The 18,224-nt window shown below is 37.3% G+C and overlaps 1 protein-coding gene across 1 annotated transcript; it reads right to left on the reverse strand.

The window, feature by feature from the left end:
- Positions 1-1,116: 1,116 nt before the first annotated feature.
- On the reverse strand, positions 1,117-17,368 carry LOC125177643 (cell wall protein DAN4-like). The gene is made up of 7 exons (XM_047879789.1): positions 16,608-17,368; positions 16,193-16,310; positions 5,030-5,197; positions 4,480-4,604; positions 4,102-4,201; positions 2,328-2,432; positions 1,117-1,167 (listed from the first exon to the last, which is right to left on the reverse strand). The coding sequence occupies exons 1-7, from the start codon at positions 17,366-17,368 to the stop codon at positions 1,117-1,119; spliced, it is 1,428 nt and encodes a 475-aa protein (XP_047735745.1).
- Between the last annotated feature and the right edge of the window lie 856 nt (positions 17,369-18,224).

Genomic DNA, 18,224 nt, shown 5'->3' on the forward strand with positions numbered 1-18,224 from the left:
AAAAAGATTTTATACTGATTTTTGGGTCTCAACGTGTCACTGAACGTGCAACAACATTTGGGAGATCTCGCTACAGAAGAAAAATCGTAGTTTCCTACACACGCACAAAAAAATGCAGTTTAATTACCGATGATGTTATAAAAAGAAAGATAAAAATATTCGGCGTTATGAAATAAACTGTGCAACTGGCGTTCGGCTACACAATGATTGAGTTTTTGTTATAGTCACTTATTCGACTATAGTTGTAGGAAAGAAGCTCAAGTGACACCATTGTTCAAAAAAGGTGACAAAAGCTGCCCGGGCAACTATCGCCCTGTCAGTATGACAAGTGTCGTTTGCAAGGTAATGGAAGCTGTTGTGAGGGATCGATTGATAGATCATTTGACTGCTAATAATCTCCTATCAGACTGTCAACATGGCTTTATTGCCGGGAGATCCTGCACCACTAACCTCTTGTCGACTCTGAACGAATTGACCCGCCTGCTGGACGAAAGGGAGCCAGTAGATGCAGTGTACCTCGATTTTGCCAAGGCATTTGACAGTGTCCCACATGAGCGGTTGTTGCGTAAATTGAAGTCTTTGGAAATTGAGAGTAATGTACTCAAATGGATCCGAGATTTTCTAGTAGGGAGGCGACAACGTGTCAGTATTAATGGGTCCGTATCAGACTGGGCTTCAGTACGCAGCGGCGTGCCACAAGGAAGCGTTTTCGGGCTTATTCTATTCCTTGCGTTTATAAACGATCTGCCAGAAGCTTTGTCTAGCGTTTGCTCGATGTATGCTGACGACACAAAAATTTATAATACGGTGAAGAATACGTCGCAAAAAGTACAGTTGCAAGGTGATCTTGACAGGCTGGTTGACTGGGCTGATAAGTGGCAGCTGCGTTTTAACGCTGACAAATGTAAAGTTATCCACCTTGGCAAGAATAATGAACAGCATGATTACAGTATGAGAAGACACGGTTGCAACGACAGAGTGATGATGTCGAAGTCGACAACGGAAAAGGATTTAGGAGTTAATATCGACAATGAGTTGAAATTTTCTAAGCATATTGAAGGTCAAATTAATGAAGCCAATAAACGACTTGAACTGATCAGACGCTCTTTCCAGTTCCTAGATGCAGATACGACGAAGCAGTTGTTTATTGCTGTCGTGCGCCCGAACCTAGAGTTTGGAAACGTCGTGTGATCAGCGAAATTTGAAAAGGACAAAAATTTAGTAGAGAATGCTCAAAGACGCGCAACAAGGATAGTTCCGGGCTTGAAAGGCAAGTCCTATGAGGAAAGATTAAAGATTATGAAGCTTCCAAGCCTCCGTTATCGACGTCTGCGTGGGGACCTCATTGAAGTATACAAGTATACCCCAGAAGGATTACTAGAATTTGAAACAAGAACCAACACCAGGGGCCACGGCTATAAACTAAAAAAACAGCGTTGGAACACATCCATGCGACAACATTTCTTCTCGCTTCGAGTCACCGACATGTGGAACAGCCTCCCCGATAGCATCGTTGACGCTCCGAGTATGAACATCTTCAAAAACAGACTAGACGAAGCTATGCAGGAGCATATGTTCAGTCTTAAAATGCCTAGCAAACTACGGACCAGGGCCTATACTTTCAAAAAAAAAGTCAAGAGATCGTAAGTTCATCAGCCAATCATTGACGGCCTTTCGAGCAAAATTGACGGCCATTTCGAGCAAAAGTTCTGTGGTGCGTAAATACACCCTAATTTTGGCATTATCAAAACTTTCGTACGCAGGTCTTATCTAAAAGCCTAATTTTTTTTCCCGTGCACATTTTTATCGCGCAAATGTTTTTATAAAACCACCGCTAGTATTACGTTGTCATAGCAACGCCACTCGTAAGTCGATTTTGCGTAATTACGAAGTTTTGATATTACGGCCCCAGGTCTTAGGACACGTCGAGCTAGAGGCGGGTCGCCTGCCGAAGACCACCACTGCCCTGGATGTAATGGACCATCATGATTCCTGCTTTCCGGAACGTAGCCTTCAACACTACAAGCCGTCCGTGTCTAAGCCGTGGGTCGAACCAGCCCTCGGTCGAACGGCCACTCGTCGAAGGACGATAAATTTTGGAACAGAACTTTGTTATCTGAAACCTAACCTTAGATACGATGAACGTAAAATTACGTAATTTAACGATGCCCGGATGTCATATTCGATCTGCGGCCAGGTGGTGCACGGCAGGTTTTATGCCAGGCCGGATGAGGACAAAGCCGAGTGGTTCACGGCTGATTGGTGGATATCCGGAGAGATGCAAGGTGTTCGATTCAGGGCTTATTGGTGCACAAAATTGGTGGTGCATGGCTGCGCTCCCCTAGAGGAGACGCAGAGCTCCTGGTGAGAGGCGTGTAGCTGCGCACGCGGTACCACACCACGCCCTCACCCACACACACGATCACTGCGTCCTGTGGGTGTATTATTCTATACTTTATATAAAGCATAAGTTTACTCTCTAAGATGGGCAGTCAAACCTAAAGCTACTCAACTCAAATGTAAAATGCCCTGATCAGAGGATAATTTTTGAAGCAAAGGTCTTCAGTAATGCCACTAAACACTAATGAATCATTCGTGTGATGCATTTTAATTAATCGTAATTTTATGTCGTACTCAGCTGCCAGGTTGACCGAAAAATTATATTTCAATTATATATTTCAATGAGAAGTCTATCCTTCTATCGTAGCAACAAGACGCGGTCTTGTGAGTTCAAAGATACATCTCAAGTCTGCTTCAGCACTAACCCGTTTTGAGCACAAGATTTGATCTCCAAAAGGTCGAAAAAACACATTCACGGGTAGGTGGCTGAAAAATATATAAGAATTTTCGGGTGAATTGGCTGGTCTTCGGAGAGGAAGAAGGCCGGCAATTAGATATGCGGAGCATTTCGAACCTTGAACGCCTTTTTGCTTGTGTTGTTGTTGATGAGCTTCGAGAATATGTCTCTCGCGTGCAAAGGAAGATCATACAAAATGCATCGAAAAATATCGCTTGCAAGTGTTCGTATTTCATCAGCATCGCAAAAACAGTTTACGAACTCTTCTTTAACAGAATTAATAAGTGTGTCATGATCTTTTGATGTAGCTGACCACCAAGATGTTCATCTCCGTCAACCTCATTCATACACTGGAAAAAAGAAGCATCCGTCTATTGTCAATTGAGTTTGTGCAGAGCTTGAAACACGTGTACTGAGTAGGCAATACAACACATTATCGACTCCCAGATCATCATATTGCTACTTTTTCCAGTGATTGACTGTAAATATCTGATATTAATAGAGGATTTCCTTTACGCAAGGAACATTGATTGCCCTTCGACAACCAACTCACTGATTTGATAACTTTGACAATCAACTCAACAGCGCAATCCGGGTTCAGACCCGGATTGCGCCTCAACAGTTAATTGGTGACCACTACATATGGTCTAATACGTCATCTACGAATTCCTAATTGATACGGTGTAACAATTAGTTAAGTTTCAAACGAAACGGTCTCATCTATTTAATGAATGTCTTATATCATTCAATAATCTCTCTTTTAGAATGAAAGATCAGCATGCAGCGATTAAATATGTTTGAGCTGTTAAATTTGTAATACTAAAGAAATCCCTCTAAGTGATGGTCCCGTGGGGCAAAGTTCTTGTTTAAATTTAATTAAAAATTTAAACGGTTAAAGTAAGGTGAGCGTGGTCAACAAATTACGCAAGCGGCGCACGTAAGGCAGTTCTTACGATAGCTCTTAGGAAAAAACTTGATGAAAACTTGCGACACCTTTTAAAGCAAAGCGAAGGCAACTCTTATCTATGACAAGTTTGTGGTATCTCAAAGCAAGGTTGTTACAGCTATTGGAGAAACTTGAGGCAGCTTTTCAAACGAACTCAAGACATTTTAGGCAAGCTTGAGGCAACGTTTACAACAAGTAGTAGGCAACTTTTATAGCAAGCATATAAGGCAGCTCATAAGCTTATATAAGCATGATAAGGCAGCTTTTAAAGTCAGCTTTATGTGCCTCTTAAAGCAAGTTTGAAGCACTAGAAGCAACACTGGTGGCACACGCATGGCAGATCACATGACAGACCTGCACGTACGTTGATCTCAGTGGACCGAGCCTCGAGGTCGGGCCGGGCGGGTACGCGGAAGAGCACGTCACCGCTCACGGCCGCGGCCACCGCCTGGCCATCTCTGCGTGTTGACAAGACGGGAATTGGTGATTATTTTCTATGAATAATGTTGTGCATACATATAATATTCATAAATAATTAATTCGAGTGAGGAAATCGTTGAAATTGACAAATAAAAATTATTATGTGAAAGAAAACTTGACCTTCGAACGTGGGACTCAAAAATGTATTATTGGAACATTTTTTTTCGTATCAGAGAAAGTTTTTTCCTCGCCTGTATTAAATTGTTGTTATAGCTTTATTCACACTGAAGAAAATTTCGTCTTTAAATTTGTTCACCTCTGCTGAACAGCCTCAACAAGAAGAGCGGGGCCCAGTGGAGTGGGGGGGCTGTGGGGGGCAGGCAGCCCCTCTCTGGGACCCCGACCCCTCCACACGCTGATGCCCAGGTCGCAAGCAGGGTCCTGGGGGGATAGACGTACGTTAATTCAATATTTAGTGGAAAATAAAAACTAAGAGATTCAATGAAAAAATGAGGCTGGAACAATGAGCACGGTTGAAAATAAGCTGTAAAGTCTGGAAATGGGCTACAAAGAACACTCATGATTCGTTTAATAATTATAAGTTACTTTCATTATTCAAGTCACTCTGGTGTGAATTACAACTATTTGCCGGGAATCGTCGAAAGCCGATAATAATATTAAATCATTTGAATATGTCATATACAATATACCCGAATGCCGTAAAACGTCAAAGTAAATGCTTTGAAGCAGAGATAGTCGAGGAGAAAGTATGGCGCTATGTGTCACATAAGAATAAGACGCAGTGCAGGTTTATTACGCTACGTGTCACATAAGAATAAGACGCAGTGCAGGTTTACGTAACGTACGTGCAGGTGCACGCGCTTCATGGTGCAGACGGTGCCGGCGAGCAGGTCTCCGCTGCGGCGACGTCGCACATGCACCGGGGAGCTCAGCTGCGACAGGCGACTTGTCGCCGCTGGGGCGCTCAGCTGCAGCAGGCGACCCGTCGACTCCAGGTCGTCTGCCTCCTCCAGCTGTAACACGACTGGTAATTGAGTTGTGCTCTGCATTTTCTACGGTAGTTTGTGTTTAATATTACTAGCGAAATACTTTTGCATAATTATGAATAAGCAATTTTACTCAACGGTTGCTTTCTTATGAAATTCCTTTTCAGTTCCGGTAAGCGATTTCTGAAGCTCTTAATTGACGCACGAAATTCGTCCATAAATTTGTATCATAGTTATTGTAGACAAAGTTCCTAATATATAAGTATACAAGTGTCTAAGAGCATATAAGTAAATAAGTGTCTTGATATTTGAGAAGTATGCGATATGAGCTATGGTAAATTTTGAGTACTATGGAAACCTGAAAAGGTTGGAAGATATTGGAGTTTTTAACGCTCTGAGCTCAATATGAGTTTTCAACACATTTTCACGCTATGGGCTCATCCGACACAAAAAGTGCTCCTCCGACCAGCTTCTCCTCTTGTGTTGGTACAACCTGTAATTGATTGAACCACTCGTATGTCATTTGACCGCGTCGGTAAGAAATTGCTTCAATCGTTTTATTGCTAAGTTTTAGCGGTACAGTTCAACCTCGCTTTACTCAGCTAATGTCCCTTATTGATCTATGCAAAAATATCATGCAACAAGCTATGTGATCTATGTAAAGTAGTTAGGTTATTGTTAAGAATGCCATCAATGACTGTTTGATAATCTTGTAAAAAATGCTGCTCATTCAACACCAGCCATCAAATCGATCATAAAGTGATGATGCGTAAACTTAAAAACTAGGCTCCTGGGAACTTTTCCGAATAATAAATAAATTAAGAATAAAGTAGGGCTATGCCACGATTTGTTCGATTGAGTCATTTAATTTTTGGTTTTACAGTCACAGACTCTTTTGCATATTCGAGAACAGAGCGAAAATAAAAATCAATATATGCAGAGGCGGCACCTGTTACGTATAGATTGTGTTCAGCAGCCCACGTGTGATTCCTATATAAAGAGTTATGAAGAATAATAAGACGTATCATAAAGATCTTCTATATTGACGCTCATATCAACACGAGATATTCTCTTCATTTGCACACACAGATTTTAAAAGACATCTTGCCTAACCACCTCACTCAGGAGTAATCCTGCGGTCCATTAGGTCGACTTGTAGGATTTGTTCCAGTAACAGTTTACAGAGAAACGAAGACGTATCGCTGGGCCATGAATCCTGCAGGATTGTGTGGCTTGAGTAATGTTTCTCTTTGCCTCGTTACGCAGCTTTATTTCTAAATGCAAAAAAAACAGGAAAAAATAATGTTCTTTTTCACTCAGGGTTATTGTGGTTAATACCTTGTAGGAATGTGAAAGCAGTGATTGTCCTAAGACGCTTGATACTCTTGAAGTTTGTGATGTTTAACGAATACAAGGAGTTACGTTGGATAAATAGTAAGCATTTATACAGCGCCCTGTAAGAAGCACTTCTTAAAACGTTTACCTTTTACGAAGCAATGGAAGCTAAAAGAATATTGTTGTTGGAAGCAAATATTTTCCATTCAATTTAATCTGATACGATTAAAGAGAATAATGCAAAATAAATGACATCTTTTAACAGTTTATAAATAAATGCCATCTTTTACACAGTAGTGATCAACATATTTTTCAATGGTTCTTAAAACGAAAGGTCAATTTTTAAGATTGTGGGGGCAACGCGGTCACGTTGTGGGGCACATGCCGTCTATTCTTGTCCTATCAGTCACTGGAGGCCGCGGCTGATCTGATAACTTTCTCTGGCGCCATAAAATTTATAAAAGTCACGACAGTGAAGTGAACGAGTCTCTATATATAGCATATGGCGACGTCATCTTAAGGCCCGGAGCATAAATTAAATCTGAGTTCAAAGTGAGCCGATGATGCAAAAAATTAGGTTGGAATAATATTCCTGTGCCATAAAGCAAGTAATGTTATTTACTTTATTATTTTTAAATCGCTAAGGAAATCCAACATTTTCGACAAATATGACGCAGAGGAAAATTAAGACAGCCACGATTGACAAATAAATGAAGCCCCCATCATAAAATATACAGTCATCGCTCATCATCTTGTACAAAATTTACGTTTCAATGTTACTGGCGTCCGTTCAATAAATAAAAAAAGTAAACATGAATTTGCTTTGTCTGAGAATACCTTGGCTTGACCGGAACCGAAAAGGCCAGAAATTGCGAAAGAAATATAACACGGTTTTTGTGAAGCATTACAAGAGATCTATTTCTTTCCCAAGCTCGTTATAGGCAGATAATTGCAGCAAAAATTATCCACGATGGTTGTAAAGGGGGGAAATTGTGGTCAAATGTTTGCAATTCTACAGAAATATCAAATATTTTATTTCTATTAATTCGAATCTGGTTTGGAAGGTGAAATAATATTAAAATTTGGGGTAAACGGCATAAAAATAATTTTAAAAATCACTGAGCGTCTCTAAAGTCTTTCGAGTCCATCTTTTGCAGTCGCAACAACGATTTTTCCCAAATTTCAGTAAAAACTGAAATCCCGAACGATTGCTAATTGACATGAGACAAAATTTATTGTTAAAACATTTGGAATATTTTACAGAACTATTTAATTTTTCTAATGTTATTTATAACGTAACGCCAATGTCGATATTATAAAAGAAATCACACCTCTTTCGTATGAATAGCTTCACCATTTATGTAACTCGCAAACACGGGAAAATTAAGAACAGGTTTTCATCGTTTCTTCGACGTCACATCGTACGGGGTATTGGACCTATATAAAAAAACTTAAATTGGGAAGTTCAATTCTATCACATAAGTTATTCGAAAAGTTTTATTAAAATTCAACATAGAAAATATGTAGGAAAACGACTCTTACTTAATTAAACTGATGAACTATTTTGATTTTATTTCGCTGTCACGCTCACAGCATATGGATAAATATTATATCACATTTTTCGAGAATTTCGTAAATTTTAAATTGTTTAAAATTTGAATCACTTCGTGACATGTAACACAGAAACGAAAACAAGTAAGAATAATTATGTTATCGGTCAGCACCGGAAAACGCTTCCGTCATAACAATATTATGTGTTTTTTAAGAGAAAGATTTAGTTTTTCGCTACATATTGTAAATTTTTAACAAAATTGTGACTATTTATAGCACTAAAGTGAGCAACTGGTTGACAATGGCTGAGTATGAACAATAGCTTGAATAGATTCGATTCGAGACTCTATTCAGCATCACTAATTAATTACCCTTTGTCAAATCGACATGATCGAATATGCAAAGCTTCGAAACTAATTCTTTCTTGCTTCCACTGCATTGATGGAGCATAGAAGCTTTACACAATGAAGCCTCTATTCCCATTTAATTGCGATCACTCTTTTAAATTTCGGCCTTCTAGAAAGTATGTTCTATTTCGGTGACTTGATTTCTTACCTCGTAGGAATGAATGAAAATTGAAAATAATATTCTCATGAAGGACATGAATCCCTCGTTATACATAACCTTCAATGATAAGTTACTGACTGAAATTACCGTGCTGATGAAATAATCAGGCCAAGCCTGATTAATATTAAATATTAATCAGGTGGATTGGATGTTGGATAAATAATATTGAATTGGTCTTAGCATTATTTTGTTGGTAGCCTATTGAACTATTGCATGAGCGGCAGCAAGACGTGTCTCAAGTATGCTACATAGATTTAATTCTTAAATCTTGGGAGAACTTAAATTAAGAATAAACGGCGAGTGCCGTTTCCATTTTTCCATTGACTGGGGGATATATATATTCCTTCGATTTGCTTGCCTCAATAACGCATTTGACGCAGCATTATCTCCATAATATTGATCCTGTTGGAGTTGATATCAATTGGATCTTGAATCCCAATGCACACTTCTTTTATTATTCGATTCATTTTGATTTATTAATGCTAAAAATCATGCTTCCTCATAGCTTTATTAATACGAAACATTTTATTCCTTCCTGTAAAATTATGATAATGTAGATAAGAATAAAAAATTATTCTAAATCCATTATTGAAGTGATAACACAAATGCATTCGTCAAGTTTGCAGCAAGCTGATAGTACGAGTGTCATAATTTGGATTAAAATCAATTATAATTAAATGAAAGTTTACGCATGCATGAATATATAGCACAATTTTTGATGAAGCTGCAGGTCCTAGAAAATTTTTAACGCAACATGTATACTTTTTTTAATTTCAATTTAATTTCTTTTATATTTAGTGTATGCCAAAAAACATTGCAAATTGTTTGGTAATGCAGAAAGTCTAACATGATTTTTTACTTTTTAATTTTTGCGTAAATCCATGATATTTCCATAGAGATCTGCATGATTAAATCTACCACCTTCATAGAATTCTTACTAGAATTAAGAAAAATCAATTGTAATTTGAAGCAGTTGTTCTCAACGTGGACTGAAATGCCCTCCAGTGGGCGCCTGTGAGTTACAAGGGTCTAATACAGGGAGCGCCCGGTATACATATTGAGCGTTTTCGATCAAGACCCAGATGTTTCATGAGTCTCATTGTTAAAGAATTTCAATAACCTGAAATAACCTTAAAAAATGGTTGCCGAAAAGCATAGCTAAAAAATACATTCATGATTGAATTATAATCATGCGGTTGCGAGAACAGTTTACACAATCTTGCTCATGAATTGCAAATCACATTAAGGCTCGAGGTTTTTCACGACGTCTTTTTCAGTTTCTATGAAGTCGGTATCAACTTCGAAGCTGAAACTGACTTATATTATTGCTGGAGGACATCATTTGTTGTAACTCCAGCACAGTCTTGCAGGTTAGTACGCATAAAAGACACCGAGTTTTTCGCATATGTATTTTAACGGGTATGTACAATTCGTTGTGCCGCGTGACTAGTCTCCTCCAGCCCATCTCTCTTAAACGAGAATTAACAATATATTGATATAATTCTTTCTTTATTCACACAGGAGCATAGAAAAAAATTCATAACAAGAAAATGGCAAAAATTTGGAGCAAAAAAATATAACATAAACACCTAAAGTCCGGAAAAGTCTGAAAGAAAATGGAAACTAAAAGCAAGTTAAATAATTATTGTTACTATAAATGATAATTCATGATCTGCAGAAATCGATACTATTCCTTAACATTATTTAATTTTTCTTGTAAAAATGTATAAATTATATAAACTATACAAAATCGATATTATTAAGAAATTGGATGAAAGACCTTGTAGACTTGTCATCAGTTGTATCAGGCATTGCCTTGCGTTAACATCAATAGCACGAGACCTGACTTAGCCTTGTCATCAATAGCATCAGATCTGGACCCAGGAATTCATGTCTCCTTATATTCACTAGCTCATCGAAGAACGCATCTCGCCTTAATAATGCCATGGCGATACCTCAATTCCAGACTCACAAAACCAAGAAATTAACAAGGGAATTGGAACCCGGAAGAGCGACTCGCTTCGAAATTAAAATTAATTGGNGACTCACAAAACCAAGAAATTAACAAGGGAATTGGAACCCGGAAGCGCGACTCGCTTCGAAATTAAAATTAATTGGAGCAAGAGTACTCTCCATGCACGCTCCTTGACAATTCGATTTAGGACTGCCAGCAACTCGTGTGATTTCAAATTAACTTTATCCTTTCACGGTTCGCTAATTTATTAATCTTGGAAAATATAACCTTATTTATAATGGATAAATTTGAAGGTAGAAACCTGAAAGTGACCATCGACGTATATTAAGCCTCGGTATCCGTTATTTTTGTTGTCAAGTGGAGAACTGAGAACAAAAATGTTTGCGGAAAGATCATCGGCAGAAAATCATCTTCGAAATAAAGCTAACTAACTTGAGCAATTTAAATTAATGAAAACAAAGTAAAAAATCTGAGTAGGAACATTCATCAAACAATTTGGAAATTTATTGATAGTTGAAAAGAATTAGGACATTTATTGATAGTTGAAGTAGATAATTGAAAATACTTCAGCTTGAGTACTTTTGCAGTTTAAGAAAGATTAAGAGTGTCCGCTAACAAAATTTTCATGAGAGAAACTCAAAGCGATCATTAACCAATGAGGAGTAACTTATGCAAAATAAGAGAGCCTTTGCCTGGTTTGCCAATTCTTATTTTTAAAATATTTAAATTTTGTGATATTTTAAAAGAAGAGGCCGGACAGAAGCACCATATAGAAAAAAGAAAAAAATATTCTCTGTTGCCTGAACAAAGCTTTATTCGAGCTCAAAAGTTTCCGGTTACAAAGACTACAAAGTAATCTTTGGCAATTGGACGGGATTGCAGCCGGGAACTATTTCAAACTAAAAAAAAAAACGTTGCTTAAAATAACGAGTTTGAAGTTCAAAGAGATTAACAAAATGCTCGCAATGAATATAATAAACGAGAGAAAGTAATGATGATCATTCGAAGAACTCTGAATTGTTTCAATTCGTTTTTACAACACTTCTCTTTAACTTCACTTCTTGTTTGTTTGTCTGCCACAAATCTTATAATCAAAATTTAACACACTTCTACTTATCCTGTCGATCTGAAATTTTGCACACTTGTGTAAAGTTGGAGACAATGCATGAATCAATTAACAAAATAGATAATCTTAATAAGTCAAAAAAAATTTTTCCAGTATTAAAAATTTGAAAAAATCATTTTGTCAGATACAAATCTTATAATTGATATTTAACACACTTTTACCTGTCCAATTGATCTGAAATTTTGCATACTTGTGTGAAGTCGGAGGCAATGCATGAATGAATTGACACAATAAATAATTTCGAAAAAAAAATTTATTTATTGAAAAAATTGAGAAATTAATTTTTTAATATTTGAAAATAAAATTAGAAATATATTGTACATATGTAACATTAGAGACACTGGATTCTTTAGAAGTGTTGTCGTTAAAAAGTAATTTTTAAACGTATATTATTATCATTTATTTTCTACCTGAACTCTGAAGTTTAAAACAGTTTTTTATAAATCGTCTTCTGGGGCTACAGGCCACTAATTTCAGTCTTTAATTTAGTATTTATTTCATTTTAATCCTTAATTATTTTAATCGGTATAAACTTTATGGTACACGTTTACTATTTATGCGAAATTTTTAGGAGGATTAGCAAAGTACCGAATCGACAGTTACTGATTCGGTTGTGTTGCGCAAAATTGTTTGTTTTTTTCGTTTCAATCAAAATGAAAGAACGTAAAAATCGGCAATAATTCTTGTCGCGACGCATTGCTAATAATTAAATGCTTACCGAATCTAAAAGCAGATCCATTCAGGATTAAATTATTTGAGATTTGTTCAGCCGCGCAGAAGATATTTTTTCGTTTTCAGGATTTTGCTGCCGAGTTCGCGGTTGAGACCAAAGAAATTTCGATTCACTTTGATTTTTTATTTTCGCTGGTTATTTTGTTCAGAATTTACAAATTTTTCATATCTTTTTCAAAAGGTCTTTCTGGACCATGAGGCAGAGGATATTTTGCGGAAGAAATTTAAGACGAATCTGCTCGTAATATATGAGGTTATTAAGCGTTATTATTATTTCGCTAACTTGACGTTAAAGCCGTTAATGTTTTTAAAGTGTATACCTGTTTTACTAAATATTTATAGAGTATTGTGATTCTTCAAAATGCCATCAGAGACAATCGTAATAATATGTAAACATTCGAATAATAAAACTTCGAACAAGTCACACATTAATCTTGGCTCGAAGAGATTACCGAATATCCCAATATGTGAAAAGCAAATAGTAATCGAAGTTTGTGTCAATGTTTTTACCGGCCGCGCAATTTAGTTGAAAGATTTACTATTGAAGAAGAGCGACCGGAAGAGCTCGGGATCAACGCGCCCGCCCCCAAGTTTAGCTTAACGATGAAAGGTTAGAAATTGAAATGGCTTCGGAAAATCCCGCCAAACTAGATTAAAATTTTGCAATTGGTTAAAGACGCGAAACTAAATAATTCTCTAACATCAGTAGTAACTTGAAATAACTCCATGTGAGTTACGTGATGAAATTCAGTTTGATTTCCATAACTCCAGCTGGGGAGCGACTTACCGTAACATCAGTTGCTTCACCTGTCACAATATCAGCAGAGCCATTTACTGTGTCACCATTTCGGAGGACTGGGAGTTGGGCTCAATATCTCTTCAATGAGCCTTAAAATGCGCAGTTCCATCGACCCTGGAAAGTTTTCTATCTGTTCCTCTAACCATGAAGGAATTACCAAACCTCTTTCTAGAATAGATTTTGTAGATTTAGGCTACATGATTTGAGGTGGGATAATTTCTTCTGGATTTCATCCAATACTCGACGAGCTGCATTTGCAATCGCGGCTTGAAAAGTTCTCATTAGAACACTAATGAGAACTTAAAAACTTAAACAAGAACTTAAACTTAATTTCTATCGTCAATTTAATTTCCTAAGTTTAAGTTCACTCTAATGCTTCTTAAGACTCTGTGTTTGATATTGAGGCAATGAAAGATTTCATTCAATACTCTTTTAAGGCAGTTGAAACCAGATTAGTCACATTTAATAAAAAAATGTACTCGATAAGATCAATGCCCTGAAGCTGTTCGGGAAGGAAAATATTAACAATTTTTTTTTCAGACTTTTGAAGTTATGGGTCAATTTAAAGTTGCATTAGTTTTAATAATTTGCAGCATATATGAGACTGATAGCTATAAAAAATTTTTATTAATCCTACCAAATAAGTGCAAATGTTTCAGGCTCTTACTTTCTTAATTATTTGTGTTATTTCGAAATGAGATAGAATTCTTTTGCTTTACTACGAATAAAACACACGGAATAGAGTAGTTCTTAACATATCACAGGAAGTAAGTTTCATTTGGGTTATGGTGTATATGAAGTATTTCACCTCACTAATAAAAATTATTCATGATATTAGAATGAATTTGTATAACATGAGGCTCAATGTCACTGCCCATCCTCAGCCATTTTGACCAGGTGCTGTCGAGTGTTTATATAGTGAGTAGTTTTACGGACCATTTAACTCATTGGCGCTAAATAATTTCATTAAATTAATCATATTTTAAATTAAAATTCATTGAAAAATTCATTAAAATACCTCACTTTAGGTATGAGCGCGATTGAATTTAAGTGCACTGATGAATAAATTTAATATATTTTACAATCTTCGATAAATTATTATGATCTACAATCGCAATAAATAACGTGAATTGTTGTGGCATTTTTATGCTTGAGATCTAAAATGTTTCGAAAACGCTGGAACTAAGCGAAAAAGCGGATATCCGAATTTAAACATTTTATTTCAAATTTCCCAACAATCATTTTTCTTCAGAGACACTCTAAGATCGATGACGAATCGCTGCAATTTTTTCCACAGCTTTCTTAAAAACTTATGTTGTTAACTATAGAGCTATTAATTGGCAGGACAAAGCTGGGATGATCACATTGAAATTTATTTTTTATTAATTTTTTTTTAGTTATTTTTAGTTATTTGTTTTGAGGATTTTATTTATTTTTTTTATAATTGATCCTCAAAACAAATAACTGGTAAAATTTAGTTGAACGAACGAAGTATCTCGTCTGATTTAGATAAGCTAAAAGGGATTGGATTGAAGGATACCGTTCACTACAACATATTGTACATTTCCATGGCCTACATATAAGTTGAAGCAAGCAAACTCCTGTGTTGTAATCGTAGCTATACTTCCGTATTGCACCTAAAAATATCTCATTTATATTTGACAGACTTACAAAATCGCATTCCAAATTCGTTTTACCCTCTGTTCGGGACGCATTGGCGCATTTAAATTGTAGTTTTTTTTTATTTTTAGTTAATAAATTATATAATCAGTACATTTCTCGCTTTCCCATCATCATTGTTATGATGGCTGAGCAAAGAGGAATCCCCAGATTTCAAACTTTATTTTAGAAGCAAAGATTGGAGCTAATATAGATGGAACCCATCAACTTCTCCAAGTTATTTTGTTCAGTTCTATAATGTATTTACTAGTGCCTGTCATATATGTGCATAGAATTTCTAACTCATCTTTAAAATACGATCGATAAATCTGGTCTTTTCTGCATTCGCAATGTAAAAATAATCGTTTATGGACGAAAATATTTTGGTCTTGTGCTGTCGTTGCGACGCCACTCCTGCCCGGATCGATGCCAGGCAGGCAATACGTTGTTATCGTCCAGAATATTTTGAAGGAAAACATGCAGGATGTTCAAGGATCTCTTATATGCAACCCAGTGGTGACATACTAACGAAAAATGTACAAATGACAGGATATTTGAGAGTCTTCTCCTAGTTTGTATGCAAAAAATATGCAAGCCTAACAATTTTGTGCGCTTGGATGAATGTGTTATAGTGGAAACAGGAAGGAATACGTGATTTAAAGTGTTGGAAAAATAAATTTTCACAGGAAATAATGAGACACAAATGGTTGAAAGTTACTCAAATACTTGACCTAAAGACAAGCATCATTCAATGAAGATGCTATTTCACCTCAAATAGACAGAAATAGCCAGTTGCTTTAATTAATTTAATACCTCAAATTTATTACTTCATCTGCGAGAATCAATTATTGGTTGTCTGTTTTTTTTTCAAATCTCGTGAAATTGACTCTGAAATTGAACTACACTACAGACGACTTACTGCCTCGAACTCGAAAATCTTAATGAAATATTGATTGCTGCTGATATATTGCGAGTGTCTTCTGTTGCGTTAACTCGTTGGTGAACTCGTTCCTGCGTCAAGATTTCAAGATTTAGCATTTAAGCAAGAGTTTCATGCGTTGTAAAGACTGGCTTACTCAGATTAATTCATTGGTGAATATGTACTCCCTTCCGCACCAGGGTCGAGCATGTGAGCGAGTGTCTCGCGCGTCGTAAAGACTGGCTTACTCAGGTTAATTCATTGATGTACTCACTTCAGCACCAGGGTCGAGCATGTGAGCGAGAGTCTCGCGCGTCGTGAAGACTGGCTTACTCAGGTTAATTCATTGATGTACTCACTTCAGCACCAGGGTCGAGCATGTGAGCGAGAGTCTCACGCGTCGTGAAGACTGGCTTACTCAGGCCGCCTCGCGTTGCTGGGCTGAAGAAATAAAGCGATCGTCCCGCAACTTTCGTTCTGGTGGCAGAAACATTTTTGTTGATGAAATGTGGTTCTACATTCGCTGAAACCTAAGCATTTTTAGACGTTTGTTCCATTGAATTCATAGAGGATAATAGAATAGATACTATTTTGGTTGAAAATGAGCGTCATTGAATACGAGGAGATTTCCATTCAATCGCCGCTAACTAAAGTGCACAATTCATTAGGAAACCATTTTTTCGCAATTTTATGCAATTTATCTGCAAACGAATAAATAAATAAACGCTCTAGAAAAAAAGCCATCGAGTTCGAGTTAAAGTACCGTGAGTTTACCTGTGACTGAAGACAACGTGCTCAGTAGTGATGTGACGAGGGTAGAGATAGGCTCTCAGCTGGTACTTGTATGGACTGACATTTATGATGGATACAGGTGGTCGGATACCAGCTGGACTACAGGTGGTACCACTACAGGTGATAGTGGTAGTGCAGTTGGTTGTGCTTGTAGTCGTCGTCGTGCTGTTTGTCTGCCGACTCCGTGAATTGTTGTTAGAGTCGTTCTTTTTCTGACAAGGAGATGAAGTGGAGGCGTTGCTGGAAGACATGGCTGCGTTCATGCGTGAAGTGGAGGATGAGGAAGGTGAACTAATAGGAGGCGAAGATGAGAAAGGAAAAATGGGAGCCAATTTAGGAGACCCTGGTGGGGAGTCCGAAGAAAAGCTGCGGTTCGCCGAGATGATACTCGAGGCTTTCATCAGGAGACTCTCGTAAAGGTTCGACGGAGACGCAACAGTTGACGCCGCGGCTCCGGACGGTTCTTGGCACGTGGTACCGTTAGCTAGCGCCGTGACCGGAGTAACTGCTCCCGAGCTCTCGGTACTGTGGAGCGGTACCGGCATGGAGCACGGGAGCAGAGTTGGAGATTTGAGAGAAGGCTGGTAAGGGTTGTAGTTATTCTTGGGGGAAAGAGATGGGTTGTAGCTTGTGAAAACCCCGTGCCTTGGAGAGGCAGGCGGAGTGAGGGCCTTGTTTGATGGGACTTGGCTTGACGAGGGTGGGAAAGAGACCGTGGGGTTCATTGACCCGAGAAACGACATCGCTCATGATCTGCAAAGTGTATTTATAATAAATTTATGTGATATATTATTTTATTTTTTAAAATATGTAGTTAAAATATGTTGAAATATGCCTTAAGATTTTTCAATATAAAGAATATTTTCCAATCGATAATTTGATGATAATAATTAATTCTTGAACTAAACGTTAGAGACAGTTTGCTGCTCCGTTCACGTAACAGAAATAGAAATGGAAAATTATCGTATTATCAGAGCTAATTTGTTGGCGTTATCGTTAGTTTAACCCTTGAGTGCTGGCGATTATCGGCATAAATTATAGTATAATATGCATGTTTAACAAAATATTATTTTTTCGTAAGAAGGGGTATGATATAATAATTAATGAGGAAGATACGTAAACAGATTTATCATTGAGGTTCATAATGATTGAAAGCTTATTAGTAAACAGTAAACAGGCACACTGCCAATATCGTATTGGTTCATGCAATATATGGCATAGAAGTGTTATCAGTGTGCGAGAGAGCAAATTTGAAAAAAAATCAACGGAGAACTTTCACCACATTTAATTTACTACCACACATTTTCATATGACACACATGTAAGAAAGCCATCATAAATTTTTGTTGCACCGCTAATATAGAATTTTTTCACAAAGATTTCAACATGCTCAAGGTATGAACGTCAAGCCATGCCAAAATATGTTGCTAGATTTGCGCTTCGGCTGTTGCTTTCGACATTTTGGGTCGGCAGGGATTTTCAATCAGGCCGAAAGCCGGTCAAGTGACAGTAAAAGCAGTCACAAATGTTTTTTATAGATGCTTCCAGATGAAAAAACGCGCACCAAACTTACTTCAACTGTAACTCAACGATGGAAATC

The sequence above is a fragment of the Hyalella azteca genome, unplaced genomic scaffold (assembly GCF_000764305.2).
Source record: "Hyalella azteca isolate HAZT.00-mixed unplaced genomic scaffold, Hazt_2.0.2 contig3834, whole genome shotgun sequence".
Lineage (NCBI taxonomy): Eukaryota > Metazoa > Arthropoda > Malacostraca > Amphipoda > Hyalellidae > Hyalella > Hyalella azteca.